The following is a 15631-nucleotide window of genomic DNA, read 5'->3' as shown; positions in this document are numbered from 1 at the left end:
ACACACAACATCGAGGTAGCTCCCATTTCAGGAAATGAGGCAGAGAGAGGCTAGGTAGCTTAGTCATGGTTATAGAGCTAGTTAAATGGTGGAGTTGACGACTGACTGAGGCATATAAACTCAGTCTGTACTCTGTTATACTGTCCCCCAAATCTGCCCTGCCCTTATGTGTTCTCTTGTTAGGTGCCTTCAAGTCAGTTTTGACTCACACTGACCCTATGCACAACAGAATGGCAGAAACAGTGCCTAGTCTTGTGCCATCCTCCCAATCCTTGCTATGCTTGAGCCCACTGTTGCAGCCAGTATGTCAATACACCTCGTTGAGGGTCTTAACTTTTTTTTTTCTGACCCACTAACAAGCATGATATCCTTCTCCAGGGACTGCTCCCTCCTGATAACATGACAAAGTACAAGAGATGAAGTCTGGCCATTCTCACTTCTAAGGAGCATTCAGCTGTATTTCTTCCAAGACAAATTTGTTCTTTCTTCTGGCAGTCCGTGGTATATTCAATATTCTCAGCCAACACCACAATTCAAATACGTCAATTTTTCTGTGGTCTGTTTCATAGTCCAGCGCTCGCATGCGAGACTATTGAAAATACCATAACTTGGGCTGGATACACCTTAGCCTTCAAAGTGGCATCTTTGCTCTTTAACACTTTCAATAGGTCTTTTGCAACAGATTTGCCCAATGCAACACTTTGCTTTATTTCTTAACTGCTACTTCCAAGGGCACCAATTATGGATCCAAGTAAAAAGAAATCCTTGACAACTTTTCTCCATTATCATTTTTGTTTTATATGGAAGTGTAATTCATACTGAACGTAGTCTGTCTTCATCAGTAAGTGTTTCACATCTTCACTTTCAGCAAGCAAGGTTGCGTCAGCTGAGTGTATCACAGGATGTTGATGGTTCTTCCTAATCCTAATGGTGCATTTTTCTTAAAAAAATCCAGATTCTCAGATTATATGGTCAGCATACAGATTGAGTAAGTACAGTCAAAGGATACAGTCCTGACACACACCTTTCCTAATTTTAAGCCATTCAGTATTCCCTTGTTCTGTCTGAACCACTGCCTCTTGGTTTATGTACAGGTTCCTCATGAGCACAAGTGTTCCGGAATTCCTATTCTTTGTAATGTTATCCATGATTTGTTATTATCACACAGTCCATAAAACGTAGGTAAACATCTTTCTGGAATTCTTTGCTTTCAGCCATCAATACTGATTGTCCTTCATTCATGTCCTCTTCTGAATCCAGCCTGAATTTCTGGCAGTTCCCTGTTTACTGTCTATGAACTGCTACAATCATTTTTTAATAATCTTCAGCAGAAGTTTACTTGCATGTGATATTAAGGATACTGTTCAATAAATTCCACATTCTGTTGGATCATCTTTCTTTGGAATGGGCACAAATACAGATCTCTTCCAGTTGGTTGGCCAGGTAGCTGTCTTCCAAATCTCTTGGAATAAACCAGTGAGTGCTTCGAGAATTGTATCCATTTGTTGAAAATCTCAATGGGGTATTCCATCAATTCCTGGAGCCTTGTTTTTGGCCAATGCCGCCTTCTTCCTCAGTACCATCAGTTCTTGATCATGTGCTACCCCCTGAAATGGTTGAACATCAATTCTTTTTGGTACGGTGACTATTTATTCCTTTCATCTTTTGATGTCTCCTGCATTGCTCAGTATTTTGACCGTAGAATCCTTCAGTATTGTAACGTGAGGCTTGACTTGTTTCTTTAGTTCTTTTAGTTTCAGAAATGTCGAACACATTCTTCCCTTTTGATTTTCTAACTCCAGGTCTTTGCTGATTTCATTATAATACTTTAGTCTGTCTTCTGGAGCCACTCTTTGAAATGTTTTGTTCAGATCTTTTACCTCATTTCTTTCATTCACTTTAGGTACTCTCTGTTCAAGAGCAAGTATCAGAGTCTCTTCTGACATCCATTTTGGTCTTTTCTTCTCCTTTTTAATGACTTTCTGCTTTTTTCATGTATGATGTCCTCCCACATTTCATCTGATACTGAGCTTCCCCGTGGTCTTTTTCCACAGATGTAGTCAATTTGATTCCTGTGTGTTTCATCTGCTGAGGTCCACGTGTATAGTCACTGTTTATGCTGAAAAAGGTATGTGCAATGAATAATAGGTCACTGCTCTTGCAAGATTCTATCATGCGCTCTTTGGCATCTTTTCCAACTAATGGTGTTGCTGCTTTGTTTCCAACTTTCACATTTCAATCACCAGTAATTATCAGTACATCTTGATTGCGTGTTTGGTCAATTTCGGACTGCAAAAGTTGGTAAAAAATCTTCAACTTCTTCATCTTTGGCTTTAGTGGTTGGTACATAAATTTGATTAATAGTATTAACTAGTCTTCCTTGTAGGCATATAGATATTATTCTATCACTGACAAATCCTGAAATTTTTTGACAATGCAATGCCATTCCTCTTTGTCATTCCAGCATCTTAAGTAGACCATATGACTGATTTAAAGTACCCGTCCATTTCAGCTCAGTAATGCCTAAGATATGGATCTTTATGCATTACATTTCATTTTTGACAACTTCCAACTGTCCTTGGATTTATACTTGGTATATTCCATGTTCTGATTATTAACGAATGTTTGCAGCTGTTCTCATTATGAATCATCCCACATCAGCAAATGAAGGTCCTGAAAACTTTACTCCATCCATGTCATTAAGGTCACCTTTACTTTGAAGTGGCAGCTCTTTCCCAGTCCTATTTTGAGTGCCTTACAACCTGAGGAGTATCAGACAATGTTTCATTCCAATTCATATGGTTTTTCGGGGCCAATTTTTTCAGAATTTGATTGCCTTCTTCTTCTAGTCTTAGTTCTGGAAGCTCTGCTGAAACTTGTCTACTATGGCTAACCCTGCTGGTATCTAAAACACTGGTGGCGTAGCTCCCAGCACATCACAGCAAGACGCAAGCCACCACAGTACCACAAACTGACAGAAGAGTGGTGGCCCCTATGTGTAGGCAAACAGCATAAGCATTCAGCAAACAGCATAAGCATTCAGCAAACAGCTGGCAACTGTTCTAGTTGAGATTTTGCCTTACCAGCGGGATTCATACTCATTCTGATCTTCCAACTTCCTCACTTTCTTCTTAATTATAGGCAACTTCTTGGTATCAATAAATACTGTATTTTCCTAGAAAAGAAAAAGAGGCAGATGAACGTTTTATTGTTCAAACTGTTTTAGGAGGAAAGTGAAATCTTCCAAGGCTTTACTAGATCTAATAAAGCCTATATACATTAATGATGTAGACAATAGGAGTGTCATATGCAGTCTTCAGCCTAAAATATAGTTGTGTGCCGTTAAGTGTCAGCAAAACCTCAATTCAACAAACATTTTCAAGATGGCTGTCTGCCACATGCTGGAGATAAAATCCCTTGGGGATCTAAAGTCCATAAACAACCAATCCTAATGTTAACTACACTGCAGTGCTTTTTACATTTCAAATTCTTTAAATCCAAAATCCAGTTCATTGGCTTATTTATTCTCATACCACTTTCTATCCACTCACAATTAGAGGACTTAATGGTGCTTTGTGGACTGCAAGCTCCTTGAGGACTAAGACTAGCTTTAGACAATGTATTTTTAAAAATATAAAACTGGTAACTGTGTGTGTATACAAACACACAAATTAGTTTAGCACTTCAATTTTATGGGCATACCACACATTCTACTGTCACAGCTCCCATTTATTAGGTGCTGTGTGCCAGTGTTTTACATATATTAAGGTGTTCTGACAGCAGAAGAAAGTTGGGGGAAATAGAAAAAAAAAAAACCATCCTGATAGGAGCTATGGTAGCGTAGTGCCTAAGGCATCTGACTGCTAACGAGAAGGCTGGCGGCTCAAACCCACCAGCCACTCCTCGGAAGGAAGACTGGGCAATCTACCTCCATAGAGATACTGCCTCAGAAACACAAGGAGGGGTCGCTATGAGTCGGATCTGATGGCATTTTTTTTTTTTTTCTTCACCTGACTATTTAAGGAGGAGGTAGGGGAAAAGGGCTTGCCTTTAAGAGATGACATTACAGCTGACCTTAGTGGTTAAAGAGAACTTCCAACTGAAGGAAGCTAGAGTAAAAGGCAGGTTACAATTCAGGGCAGCTTGAAAAAGGTAACAAAAATAGGTTCTTACCCCTGTTGCATATTTTACGTACATTACACCATTCCATTCCCCTTCAATTGAGCAAAAAGACTTCTTGTCATTTGGAGAGCTAAACAGAAAAGGAAACATTTGTTTTGTGTAAGTCTCAAGTTGAAAATTACTGGAGAATCTAGTTAGTGTGGCCTACCTAGTCAAGAGTGGAAAGAAGAGCAACTCTGAAGTCTTTGGTAAAGCAGCTTAACTGAATTCTCCAGGACCAACTGTAGAAAGAAGCCCCTGAACAGTATACTAACCCCAGGTCCCATGAGATGGGCAAGACAGCCACAAGAGGCTAGGCACAGTCCTTGCCCCTGAGCAGCTTGGAGCTCAGTCAGGGAGACAAACCACCATTGAGATTCAGAGTGGTTAGTGGTGAACTTATATGGACACTGGAGAACAAGGGAAACTGCTGGGGTACGGATGGTATCACAGAAGAATATAGAAGAGACCAGGCTTACATTCTCAGACTAAAAGGGATCTTTGGGTCTAATGGTTTAAATACCTTCCTTGAGAAAGGGCCCCTTCCTCAAAAGCCCTGAGAGGCCTTTACTTATACTTTACAGTGATAGATCTGCAGGTATGGAAATGGGCAACATAATCACAGCAAAAGCCAGGTTAGGAAAAGTGAGGCATGAACAGAACGCTAAAAAGGTAGAAAGAGAAGAATGAATGGGCCAAAAGAAGGAAAGCAGTTTCTAGTTGGCCTGAAATGGAAGTGTCCTCCATGACTGGGGATGAGAAGGGAGAGAAAATGGTTAGAACCCCAGGAGTAAAAGATACCTATTAATAGTGATCCTCAACCTGACATCTGGGAACCCCTGGAGTTTCCCAAAACCCTCTCAGTGAGGTCCACAAAGTCAGAATTTTTTTCATAATACAAGTTATTTGTCTTTTTCACTCATGATTTTCTCATGATTATATATAGTGCTTTCTGGATCCTATGTGATATGTAACGTAAAAAAGGACTGAATATAAGAAGTTATGACAATCTAGCTGTTTTCTGTTAAGCCAGATACCCAGATATTAGAAATTTGCAAAAACATACAATGCCATTGTTTTTTAAAATATCTACACAATGCCTATCATCAACAAATGTTTTAAAGAAAAGTCTTAGAAAATATTTTCATAAAACTTATTTTTATTACTTCTAATTGATAAATATTTTAAAATCACAATTCTAACTTCTAATACACAATTCTAATTTTTTTCTTTCTTTGGGATCCTTAATAGTTTTTAAGTATAAAGGGATTCAGCCACCAAAAATTTCAAGAACCACTAAGCTAGTGCAATCAGATCCCTAATTTCAAGCTCCCACCAAGAGCTCCTTCAGCTCCTAACTTTAAAGGCTCCCTTTCCCACTATATATGGTTCTGATTGGCAGAAGTTCTGCTGAGCTAGCAGTTCTTCTCTGTTGGTGCTGGTCACCTCTAAGGACCTCAGAGAAATAGTCCTGCTCACATCTTTGTTCTGGAAATTCTATTTTCATAATCTGCTTTTTTTTTGACTTGTGGGGAGAGGGGGTGGTGTACCTGCATTATGGTAGTGATTGTGCTGTTTGCTCTCTAAGCCCTGCCTGTATTTTCTGACTGCAATTTTTTTTTTTTTTTTTTTTGGATTTTAAATTGATCTTAATTAAAATCCATCTTGTGTTCATGATTCCCTCTTGCTCAGCATTTTTTTTGGATACAGATTCTGTTATCCAAATTACATTTCTCCCTGGCAAACTAGTCAACTAGTCGTATGCCTTCAATCTGGATGCTGTTCCCAATAAAGCCTCTCAGGGCAGAGGAAGTCCTGTGGTGTATCACTGTAGACAGCCCTGTTTCAGGGAACCCACCCAATCGACTGTTTCTGAGAAAGTACAGCTACCTTTTTCTGATTGAACGAGTCTCAAATGGAGACAAAGCAAATACCTACAAGATGTGATGTTACTAGTTTTTTCTGGCAAAGGCACAGAAAATGGAGGCATATGAGGACATGGGAGAGACTTCAGGTGTAGGGGTGCATGTGTGTGTAATGAAGTTCCTTGTAAAGACTAGCTTATGGTCCAGTCTGCCAATAATGAGCCAGAAGTCATGATCTGAGTTAGCTAGTTGTTGTTAGTTACCATGAAGTAGATTCTGACTCATAGCAGGTACAACAACAGAATAAAACACTGCTCAGCCCTGCACCATCCTCATCATCTTTGCTATGTTTGAGCCCACTGTTGCAGCCACTGTGCCAATCTATCTCACTGAGGTTCAACTGACCCTATGTTTTAGCAAGCATGATGTCCTTCTCCAGAGACTCCTGATCCTGATAACATGTCCAAAGTAAGTGAGATGAAGTATCACCATCCTTGCTTCTAGGAGCAATTCTGGCTGTACTGAGGGACAGATTACCCAATAAAGTAAGCACATGTATTTTTTTCTGAGAGATTTGTCCGTTCTTCTGGCAGTCCGTGGTATGTACATTCAATACTCTTCACCAACATCACAATTCAAATGCATCCATCCATTCTTCTTTGGTCTTCCTTATTCATTATCTAGCTTTAGCATGCATTTGAGGCCATCAAAAATTCCATGGCTTGGGTCAGGTGCACCTCAGTTTTTAAGTGACATCTCTGCTTTTTAATCCTTTGAAAACTGGTCTTTTGCAACAGATTTGCCCAAAGCAACACATCATTTGATTTCTTGACTGCTGCTTCCATGGGCATTGACTGATGGTGAATCCAAGTAAAATCTTTTCTCCATTTATAGGGATATCATTTATTGGTTCAGCTGTGAGGACTGTTTTTTTTATGCTGTGTTGTAATCTACACTGAAGGCTGTAGCCTTTGATCTTTAACAATAAGTGCTTCAAGTTTTCTTCACTTTCAGCAAGCAAGGTTATGTCATCTGTATATTGCAGGTTGTTACTGAGTCTTCCTCCGATCCTGATACTGTGTTCTTCTCATAATGTCCAGCTTGTTGCTGAGTATACAGATTGAGTAAGTATGGTTAAAGGACACAACCATGACACACAGCCTTCCTGATTTTGAACCACGCGGTTTTCCCTTGTAATGTTTGAACAATTGCCTCTTGGTCTGTGTACAGGTTCTATATAAGCACACTTAAGTGTTCTGGAATTCCTATTGTTTGCAATGGTATCCATAATTTCTTATGATCCACACAACTGAATGCCTTCGTGTAGTCAATAAAACACAGGTAAACATCTTTTATTCTGAACTTTCAGCCCAAATCCATCTGACATCAGCAATGAAATCTCTCATTCCATGCACTCTTCCAAATCCAGCTTGAACTTCTGATAATTTCCTGTCAATGTACTGCTGCCAACTGTTTTTGAATTATCTTCAGCACAATTTTACTTGTGTGTGATATTAATGATACTGCTCGCTAATTTCCACATTCTTCTGGATCACTTTCCTTTGGAATGGGCATAGACACAGTTTTTTTCCAGTCTGTTAGTCAAGTTAGCTGTCTTCTAAATTTCTCGGCATAAACTCATGAGTGCGTTAAGTGTTGCATCTATTTTTTTGAGACCTTTCAATCGGTATTCTGTCAATTCCTGGAGCCTTGTTTCTTGCTAATTCCTTCAGTGCACAGCTTGGACTTCCTCCTTCAATACCACTGATTCTTAATCATATGCAACCTCCCGAAATAGCTTTTTGGTACAGTGAGATTCTGTTTATTCCTTACATCTTCTTTTGTTGTTTAGTATTTTGTACATAGAATCCCAGAAGCCAACTATGGTTAGCTAGGGTAATCTGAAAAGACCCCTTCCAGTTACTCATTTGCACGTCAAGTTCTTAGGAAGGAACATTGTTCTGAATCTAGGCTTTAAGTATCTGGATATGGGACTCAGAAGGACACATGACACTCAAGATGTGAGACAAGTTTACAAAGAAAGAACTTTAAAAATGGTCAATTCCTAACATGGAAATTACAGTTCAAGACAGAAGAAAACATGTTTCAGATAAGCAGATGAGAACCCAGGCAGAAAAATAAAATACCTACAAAATCTCAGCAGTAATTCTGTGCTTCTTGCCTCCATAGAATGGTTTGGTGTGGAAGATGATATTTGCACTATAGCCTGTTTTGGAACAATTAATATTGCATTCTCCTCCTAGCTCCACCCAGGGCACTGTGAGGATAGACCTGCCAAATCAAAAGTTTTCAGGTGAGGCTGAGAGTTCAGAGTAAAGGGAGGAGGGAGTGGTTTAAGGAATAGCAGAGTCTGCTGCTGATCATAGGAAAGGGGCACAGCACTACTTGCCTTCCATAACCATTGGGGAATGTGAGAATGTAATGCTCATCATGGTCTAGACATGAGACACAGCCTGCAGAGAGAAGAGATAGAATCTCTGATGAGTTGTCCAGTTGAGGGATACTCCATTCAACTGAAAGATAATCAGTCTCACACCCATCCCTGCTCTTGCCCCTCATACAGACATGCAAACAATGCCACAGAGTCTGGGTTTCTGGGGCCATTTTCTCTTACTAGACAAGTGTTTAGCATATATCAGTATGACAAAATATTCCCCTCCTAACACTCTCATCCACACCATGCCCACAGACTCACCTTGCCCTATGTTGTGTACCCCAATTGACATCCCAAGGAATTTTGACTTGGTCCATATATGAGCATTGAATTGTATCTTCTTGTTAAAACACTCAGCATAAAAAGCTGAAACTAAATAGAAATTCTTTTCAATTAACGCACTATCCACCCACCTTCCCAGCCCCCTTAGCTGTGGAAAGAACCAGCCTGTTCACCAACACAAACAAGTGGGCAGGAACTTCCCTGAATGAGAGGCTGTGGCCAATCCAGGAGACTTAAAATCAAAAGGACTGTACGTTCTCCAGGTCAGCAAGGATGCCCTACTCCCAGCCCATCCATTATTTCTAGCCTTAAGATTGCAGTGAATAAGATGTTTAGGGTTTATATTCTGTTCATATGCCAGGAATACATACACTTTGCAGAAACTGTAACTCATTCATATAAAACATCTCAAAATTGCTGAGGGCTCTATAGCACAGCTCATTATGTGTTAAGATGACTTTAAGAGCAATAAAGTGGACTTCCCAAATCCCTTCTTTTTATTTATAATCAGTGAAGCTAAGAGTATTTGGAACTTATACAAGGAACACATATAAGGAACTAATCAACTGAGATTCTATATCAGGAGACAGGGATGACACAGCTAGCTACACAACTGAGTAAAGTGACCTCAACTACGGAGCTTTAAATGACCCTCTTTAGACACAACATTTTGTTTGAGAGTGGATGCTATAGAGGAGCTCTGTAACTTACTGGGTGGGTGATGAGAAACCTGTTCAGCCACAAATGTAACACTGTTTTTGGAAACCCAGGGAACTGGTCCTTCCGAAACTAGCTCCTGTAAGCAAATACAACATCATTTTCTTTCAATGTAGAAACAAATATAACACTGCCAAGACTCTAATTAGAGTCCTTGCCTCCCAAGGTGCTAAAATTGCTCTCTCTACACACCCAAAGAGGGCTCTGGTGGTGTAGTGCCTAAGGCAATTTGACTGCTAACCAGAAGGCCGGCAGTTCAAACCCACCGGCCACTCCGCAGAAGGAAGGTTGGGCAATCTACTTCCGTAGTGATACTGCCTCAGAAACCCAAGGAGGGGTTGCTATGAGTTGGGTCTGACTCGACGGCACATAACAACAATATAGTCATGTGAGAGCTTGACAATGAATAAGGAAGACCTCAGAAGGACTGATGCATTTGAATTGTGGTGTTGGTGAAGAATGTTGAATGTATCATGGACTATATTAAGAACAAACAAACTCCTCAGAAGGAAGACTGGGAGATCTACTTTCACAGAGATATACCTTGGAAATCCAAGGAGGGGTCACCATGAGTTGGAGCTGACTTGATAGCAAAGAATGAGTAATGATGATGACACACTGAAAGCACCCTATGAACACTTCTACTATGGCACTTAATTACACTATTGATATCACTGTTTTGTGTCAGTTTCTCTGACTAGACTAAGAGATTCTTGAAGGCAAGCATCATAGGCCTAATACAGGGCCAGGCCTGGTAGAGTGGGGAAGTACTAATGCCTGCCAAATGAGCAGGAACAGCCACATACTGCATCTGTCTTCAGTAATGACCACATGTGACATGTACTCAGAAAGGGAAAGATACAGAGTCATGCTTACTGAAAGACTATTATTATGTGGTACACTGCACACTGTAGGTTTGGGGCATCTATTTATTGAAAGGAAAAAAAAAAACTCATAGAGGCTTTTTTAGCATTTATTTGAGTCTTGCTTGCTGGTCTTCTTCCTCAAATCAAACCTCTAAATGTTGGAACTCTGGGGCTCAGTTTTGGGTTGTTGATTCTTCCGCATTTCCACCACCTTCCCAGATGATTTCATCCAATCATAGGACTGTAAAATGTCACCTAACTATATACGAAAATCTCTAAAAGCCTTATCCCTGCCCCAGACTTCTCCCTAAACTCCAGACTCTTAGATTCCAACTCTTTATTTAAAAGTTCCACTTACATGTCTAATCGACCCCTCACGCTTTACATTTCAAGTTAGAGCTCTTTCTTGATTTTCCCTTTCCCAAATCTAATCTTTTTCTTTTAAGTAAATGGTACCAACCAACTGCTAAAGCCACATACTTTAGCACATTCATCCCTGATTACCCCCTTTCCTGTACCTCCCTCCATCCGTCAGTTCCACCTCCAAATATACCTTGAATCAACTATCTCTCTCCTGAAATAAAGCTAACGCCTCCTCAAGGTCTCCCTGCTTCAGTTTTTGCCCCCTTCCAATTATTTTCCACAAACCATCAGAATGGTTTTTTCAAAACAAAATGACATCGTGACATGCCATAAAATTATCATTATGGGTTACATGGTGCTGCATGATCTTGTTTCTAAACCTCCATCCTCATCTCACACCACTCTTTGCTTTGGTCACTATTTTGAAAACATGCTGATGCAACAACATTGTTCTATGGGAAGTGAGCATCTTTTGATAATCGTCTTTGTCAATTATTCTCTGTCCCCAAATAAAATTAGATCTTGGGCTAGTACGTAACTTAAGATAATTAAAAAATGTCAATGCAAAACTCACTGCGTTCTCTTCAGTGTCATTTGGTAATGTCCAGTGACACTGGAATATCTCACCCAAGATGGGGTTGTATGGCTTTTTGGCAACTGATCCTTTTCTTCCCGCATGGAAGGCAGAGAGGTACCACTTCACAACCTGAACCATTCGATCTCTAGGATCTTTCTGGTCACTAATGCTGAAATGGAAAAAGATGAAATTTAATGTCCTGCTTTCTGGCTGTATAGAAGCTGATGCCTCTGCCTCAGAGCAAAGAGATGTCCACCCTGCGCCAGGCTGAGAGGTCCCAAGAACAGGAGTTACACTAAAGGTGCTTTTTAAAATACGCACATACAAGTAATATACATATAGTATACATACATGCACAGATCTTAAATGTACGGTTTGATGAGTTTTGAAAAATGTAGGTATTTATGTAATTAACAACCACTCACTTAAGATACAGAACATTTCTATTATTCCACAAAGTTTTCACATGACCCTGTCCAAGCAAACTCAACCCCTACCCTGAGACAAACACTGTTTTTTTAGTTTCCTGCACCAGTGATCAGTTTTGCTTATTCCAGAACTTCAAATACATTTAGTTCTTTTGTGGTCAGAGAATATACTATGTATTATTTCAATCATTTTATAATGACTTGTTTCATGGCCCAGTATATGATCTATCTTGATGAATGTTCCATGTGCATTTGAAAAGGCTATGTATTTTACAGAGTGTCCTGTTTAGAAAGGTCAACTGGCCCAAGTTTACTGATAGTGTTGTTACCTGAATATGCTATAGCGTTAAGGACTTTTATTCTTCTTTTTGTTTGGAGGAAGAGGGATCTATATATTCAATCATTGCCTTAGAAAAAATGTCAAGTTATGATTGTGCATTTATCTTTCTTCCTTTAGTTCAATCAATTTCTGCTCTCTATATTTTGAAGCTATGTTATTACAGACATAGGCATTTAGGATTATCATTAATTTTTGATAAAATGGCCCTTCTACCATTATAAAATGTCCCTATTTGCCTCTGGTAATACTCCTTGTCTTAAAAGTCTCCTTTGATAACAAATTCACCTACACCAGTGGGATGGAATACCTCTGCCCACCCTTCTACTCTTAGCCAATCAATGTCTTTAAAATCTCTTCCTTTACAAATAGCAAAATAGACGGATCTTGTTTTTAAAATCCAGTTGAACAATCGCAACATCTTCAATGAAGTGTGTATTCCATTTATATTTACTGTAATTAATGATAAGAGTTTTAATTCTATCACCTTAATATTTTGGTTTAATTCTATCACCTTGATATTTGTTTTCTGTCGCCTTCGTTCCTTGCTCCATCATTCCTCCTTTTTTTGAAGTTAATCAAGTATTTTTACTATTCCACTTTATCTTATCTATTTAATTATTTAAGTGATTGCTCTACAAACCTCAATGTTTAAATTCTCACATACGAAAATCAGGACTTTGAACCAGTTCATTTTAGTTGACCCCTGCTGAAAATTTGTCTTTCCACCCCATATATAACTGAACAGCAATCCACATTTAACAAAATCCCAGATTATTCTTATAGATCCCCAGGTGATCTTGTTAAAATGCTGGTTCTGATTCAGTGTATCTGGGATAGAAATGCAAATTCTCAATATGAGTCAAACTGGAAGGAACTGGTTCAAAAGCCCTGATAAAAATTAACCTGAATCTCAAACGCGTATCTAATGATCAATTGGTACTTTCCATTTTTACTTACACAAGCTGACAATAAATGTTTGTATTTTATCTGTTCAATTTTCTATTAGTTTAAACATTGCCATATTTATGTAAATCTTCATCAAGAAGATAAGATAAAGATCAATCTCAGCCAATCTGCCACCTACTGTGAAACCTTTGTATCTGACTTCAGTAAACCAGTCTAAGGCCAAGGAATATAATTAGAGAAGATCCATTGGAACATCTCCCATCCCAAGAAAATTTTTCTGCTGTCTGTGAAAAATAATGTGAATTTACCTTCTTGTAAATCAATCTCACCTCTGAAAATTATTTCTGTCTCTAGTATATGTATATATAATAATATTTAATTTTAAAGTTTATGAATCATTCTGGGCATTCCAATATAAGCTCTGCAAGGGCTGACACTGTGACTTATTCTTTCTTTCTCCAGTTTAATAAAAGTACTTAACAAACAAGTACTTCAGAAAGGTTTGCTGCACTCAGTTATCTGAACTTCACCAGGATTGCTGCGTTGTGTTTGCCATCGAGTCAGATCTGACTCATAGCGACCCCTCCTTGGGTTCCCGAGGCAGTATCACTATGGAAGTAGATTGCCCAACCTTCCTTCCGAGGAATGGCTGGTGGGTTTGAACCGCCAGCCTTTGGGTTAGCAGTCATATGCCTTAGGCACTATGCCACCAGAGCTACAGAGTAAATAATTTAGCAGTGATCAAAAGTCCCTGCATCTGCTAAGTTCACAGTCTTGCCCCCTGTAAATACTGTCCACCTATTAACGGGCTCTTAAGAACTTCTAGGTGTTAAATTTGGTTACCTAACACCATCACTACCACAACAGAAACCCAATACAGGTCTCCACCACTATGTGAAAGCAGAGCGTTCTTACAAAACCTTTCAGCTGAAATGATGTAAAATGAGGAAGCAATTTTATCATTAACAAATGTTTCTGAGCATTCCCTAACCCAAAAATAACCTACCAAATAGCACATAAAACCTGAAATAAAACTAACAAATAGTGTTCACAGACACACTTTAAAGCTAAGATGGCTTGATGCCGAGTTGCTGAGTGCAGTTCCTGGAGAAGGAGCTTGGCAATGCCACTGTCGCTGCGCTGGGTGCGTGCTGCCTCTTTGATGGCTCACTGAAAAATAAACGTTGAATACTTGTTTTGCCTTTTGCTTTCTCATAAAAGCAAAACTCTCTTCTGTTAGCAAAACCAGATACTAATGCAGGCCTTTCCTAAAAGCAAGTGGCATAAAGTGAACTTTGGAAAAGCAGGGGTATGTGTATAAGCAAACTATTCAATGCCTCTTTTAACCAGAATTGTATGAAAGGTAGAAGGAATTCATCCATACTGCAAAAGAAGAAAGCTACTGAGTAACATCTTAAAAAATAGGAAAAATTCTGTGTTCAGTCAAATACCTCACAAACAGGTCCGGATGTGCAAAAAAGTCTGCATACATTTCTAAAAGAGATCTTCTTTCAAGAATGAATGTTGGAAGAACCACCTGAAAAACACACAATTTTTTTGAGGCTCATAGTCTACCAAAGACAAACAGACTGCTCAGTTGCTTTTAAAAATTTCATTCCAATCACAGTCACACCCACCAAGCACTGCCCAGGCATATTTTTGACAGCTACTTCCCAAAGTGTTCCATTAACCTGCCCCGCAGAGAATCAAAAGACGTTGTGAATACTCAACTTGTCACTTCCTCTGTGCAACCTCCCTTTTCTTCCCCAGTAAGTATAATAAGGACAACAAAATACTCAGTAGCAATCCTGTGAGTACTTATGGGGTGTTACATAGACATTCTATTATTAAACTGTTCAACAGCCCTAGGATGACCAAATTAGTATCCTTATTTTAGAGTGGAAAATAATGAAGCTCAGGGAAATTTTCTCACTGTCCTACACGAGGAATTCAAATTTGAGCCTAACTCTAGGAGTATGTGCACATTTCTCCTTACTGCTGCTGCTTCTCTGTCTTCACTAGACAGGTATTAGGAAATCTTACATGCACACATACCCTCCCAGTGTCTTCAAATACATGGTGAGCTCCTACAATGCACGACGAAGTTTTATTCATACTGTCATTTCCTATTACACACAGTAGAAATTTTTAAATGAGCAACTGAAGAAATAAACTAAGGGAAGAAGAGAATAAAGACTGGGAATTAGCAAACTGTAACACGGGGCAAGAAAGGAAAATGCTAAGGGGCTGGAAATGTGGTAGAGAAAAGTAAATGAAATTGGAAATTAAAATATGGGGAGACAGGATGAAAAAGATGAGGATTAACCAATATAGAAATAATTTCATTAGGAAATGGAAGAAGATTATTTTGAAATCTGTAACAAATTGTTAATTACTCATTATTGGAGCACAGCACCAGAATGATCAAAAATCCCTTTAAATGTAGTAATTATTGCCTATGACCATATTTAGGTTGCAGTGTAGTAAATAACTTAGTATGGCTTTTCTACCCATACGTGTTTGTAAACTCCAAGGTGGGATTTTCTATGAGCAACTGAAGAGCTCCTGATTGCTGAAGTTGTCCACCTGGAGTATTTCTGTTGGGAGTGGCACAAAACAATGTTCTGGGAGGTACCCACTCTCTCTCACGTGCTTAGAGTTCTGATGCTGT

General features: G+C 39.1%; 1 protein-coding gene across 1 annotated transcript in view; it reads right to left on the bottom strand.

The window, feature by feature from the left end:
- OSBPL9 (oxysterol binding protein like 9) overlaps positions 1-15631 on the bottom strand; it is a 296123-nt gene that overhangs the window by 1563 nt on the left and 278929 nt on the right. Inside the window, exons 15-22 of the mRNA XM_007945882.2 lie at positions 14412-14497; positions 11284-11455; positions 9475-9559; positions 8743-8853; positions 8437-8500; positions 8178-8318; positions 4174-4252; positions 3084-3175 (exon numbers count right to left, since the gene is read on the bottom strand). Of these exons, the coding sequence (XP_007944073.1) occupies positions 3084-3175; positions 4174-4252; positions 8178-8318; positions 8437-8500; positions 8743-8853; positions 9475-9559; positions 11284-11455; positions 14412-14497 (830 nt within the window). The remainder of the gene's footprint in view (positions 1-3083; positions 3176-4173; positions 4253-8177; positions 8319-8436; positions 8501-8742; positions 8854-9474; positions 9560-11283; positions 11456-14411; positions 14498-15631) is intronic.

The sequence above is a fragment of the Orycteropus afer genome, unplaced genomic scaffold (genome assembly GCF_000298275.1).
Source record: "Orycteropus afer afer isolate SDZICR_OR568_19922 unplaced genomic scaffold, OryAfe1.0 scaffold00145, whole genome shotgun sequence".
Classification (NCBI taxonomy): domain Eukaryota; kingdom Metazoa; phylum Chordata; class Mammalia; order Tubulidentata; family Orycteropodidae; genus Orycteropus; species Orycteropus afer.
The sequence above is the reverse complement of the archived record's forward strand: the minus strand, read 5'-3'. Positions and strand labels throughout refer to the sequence as shown.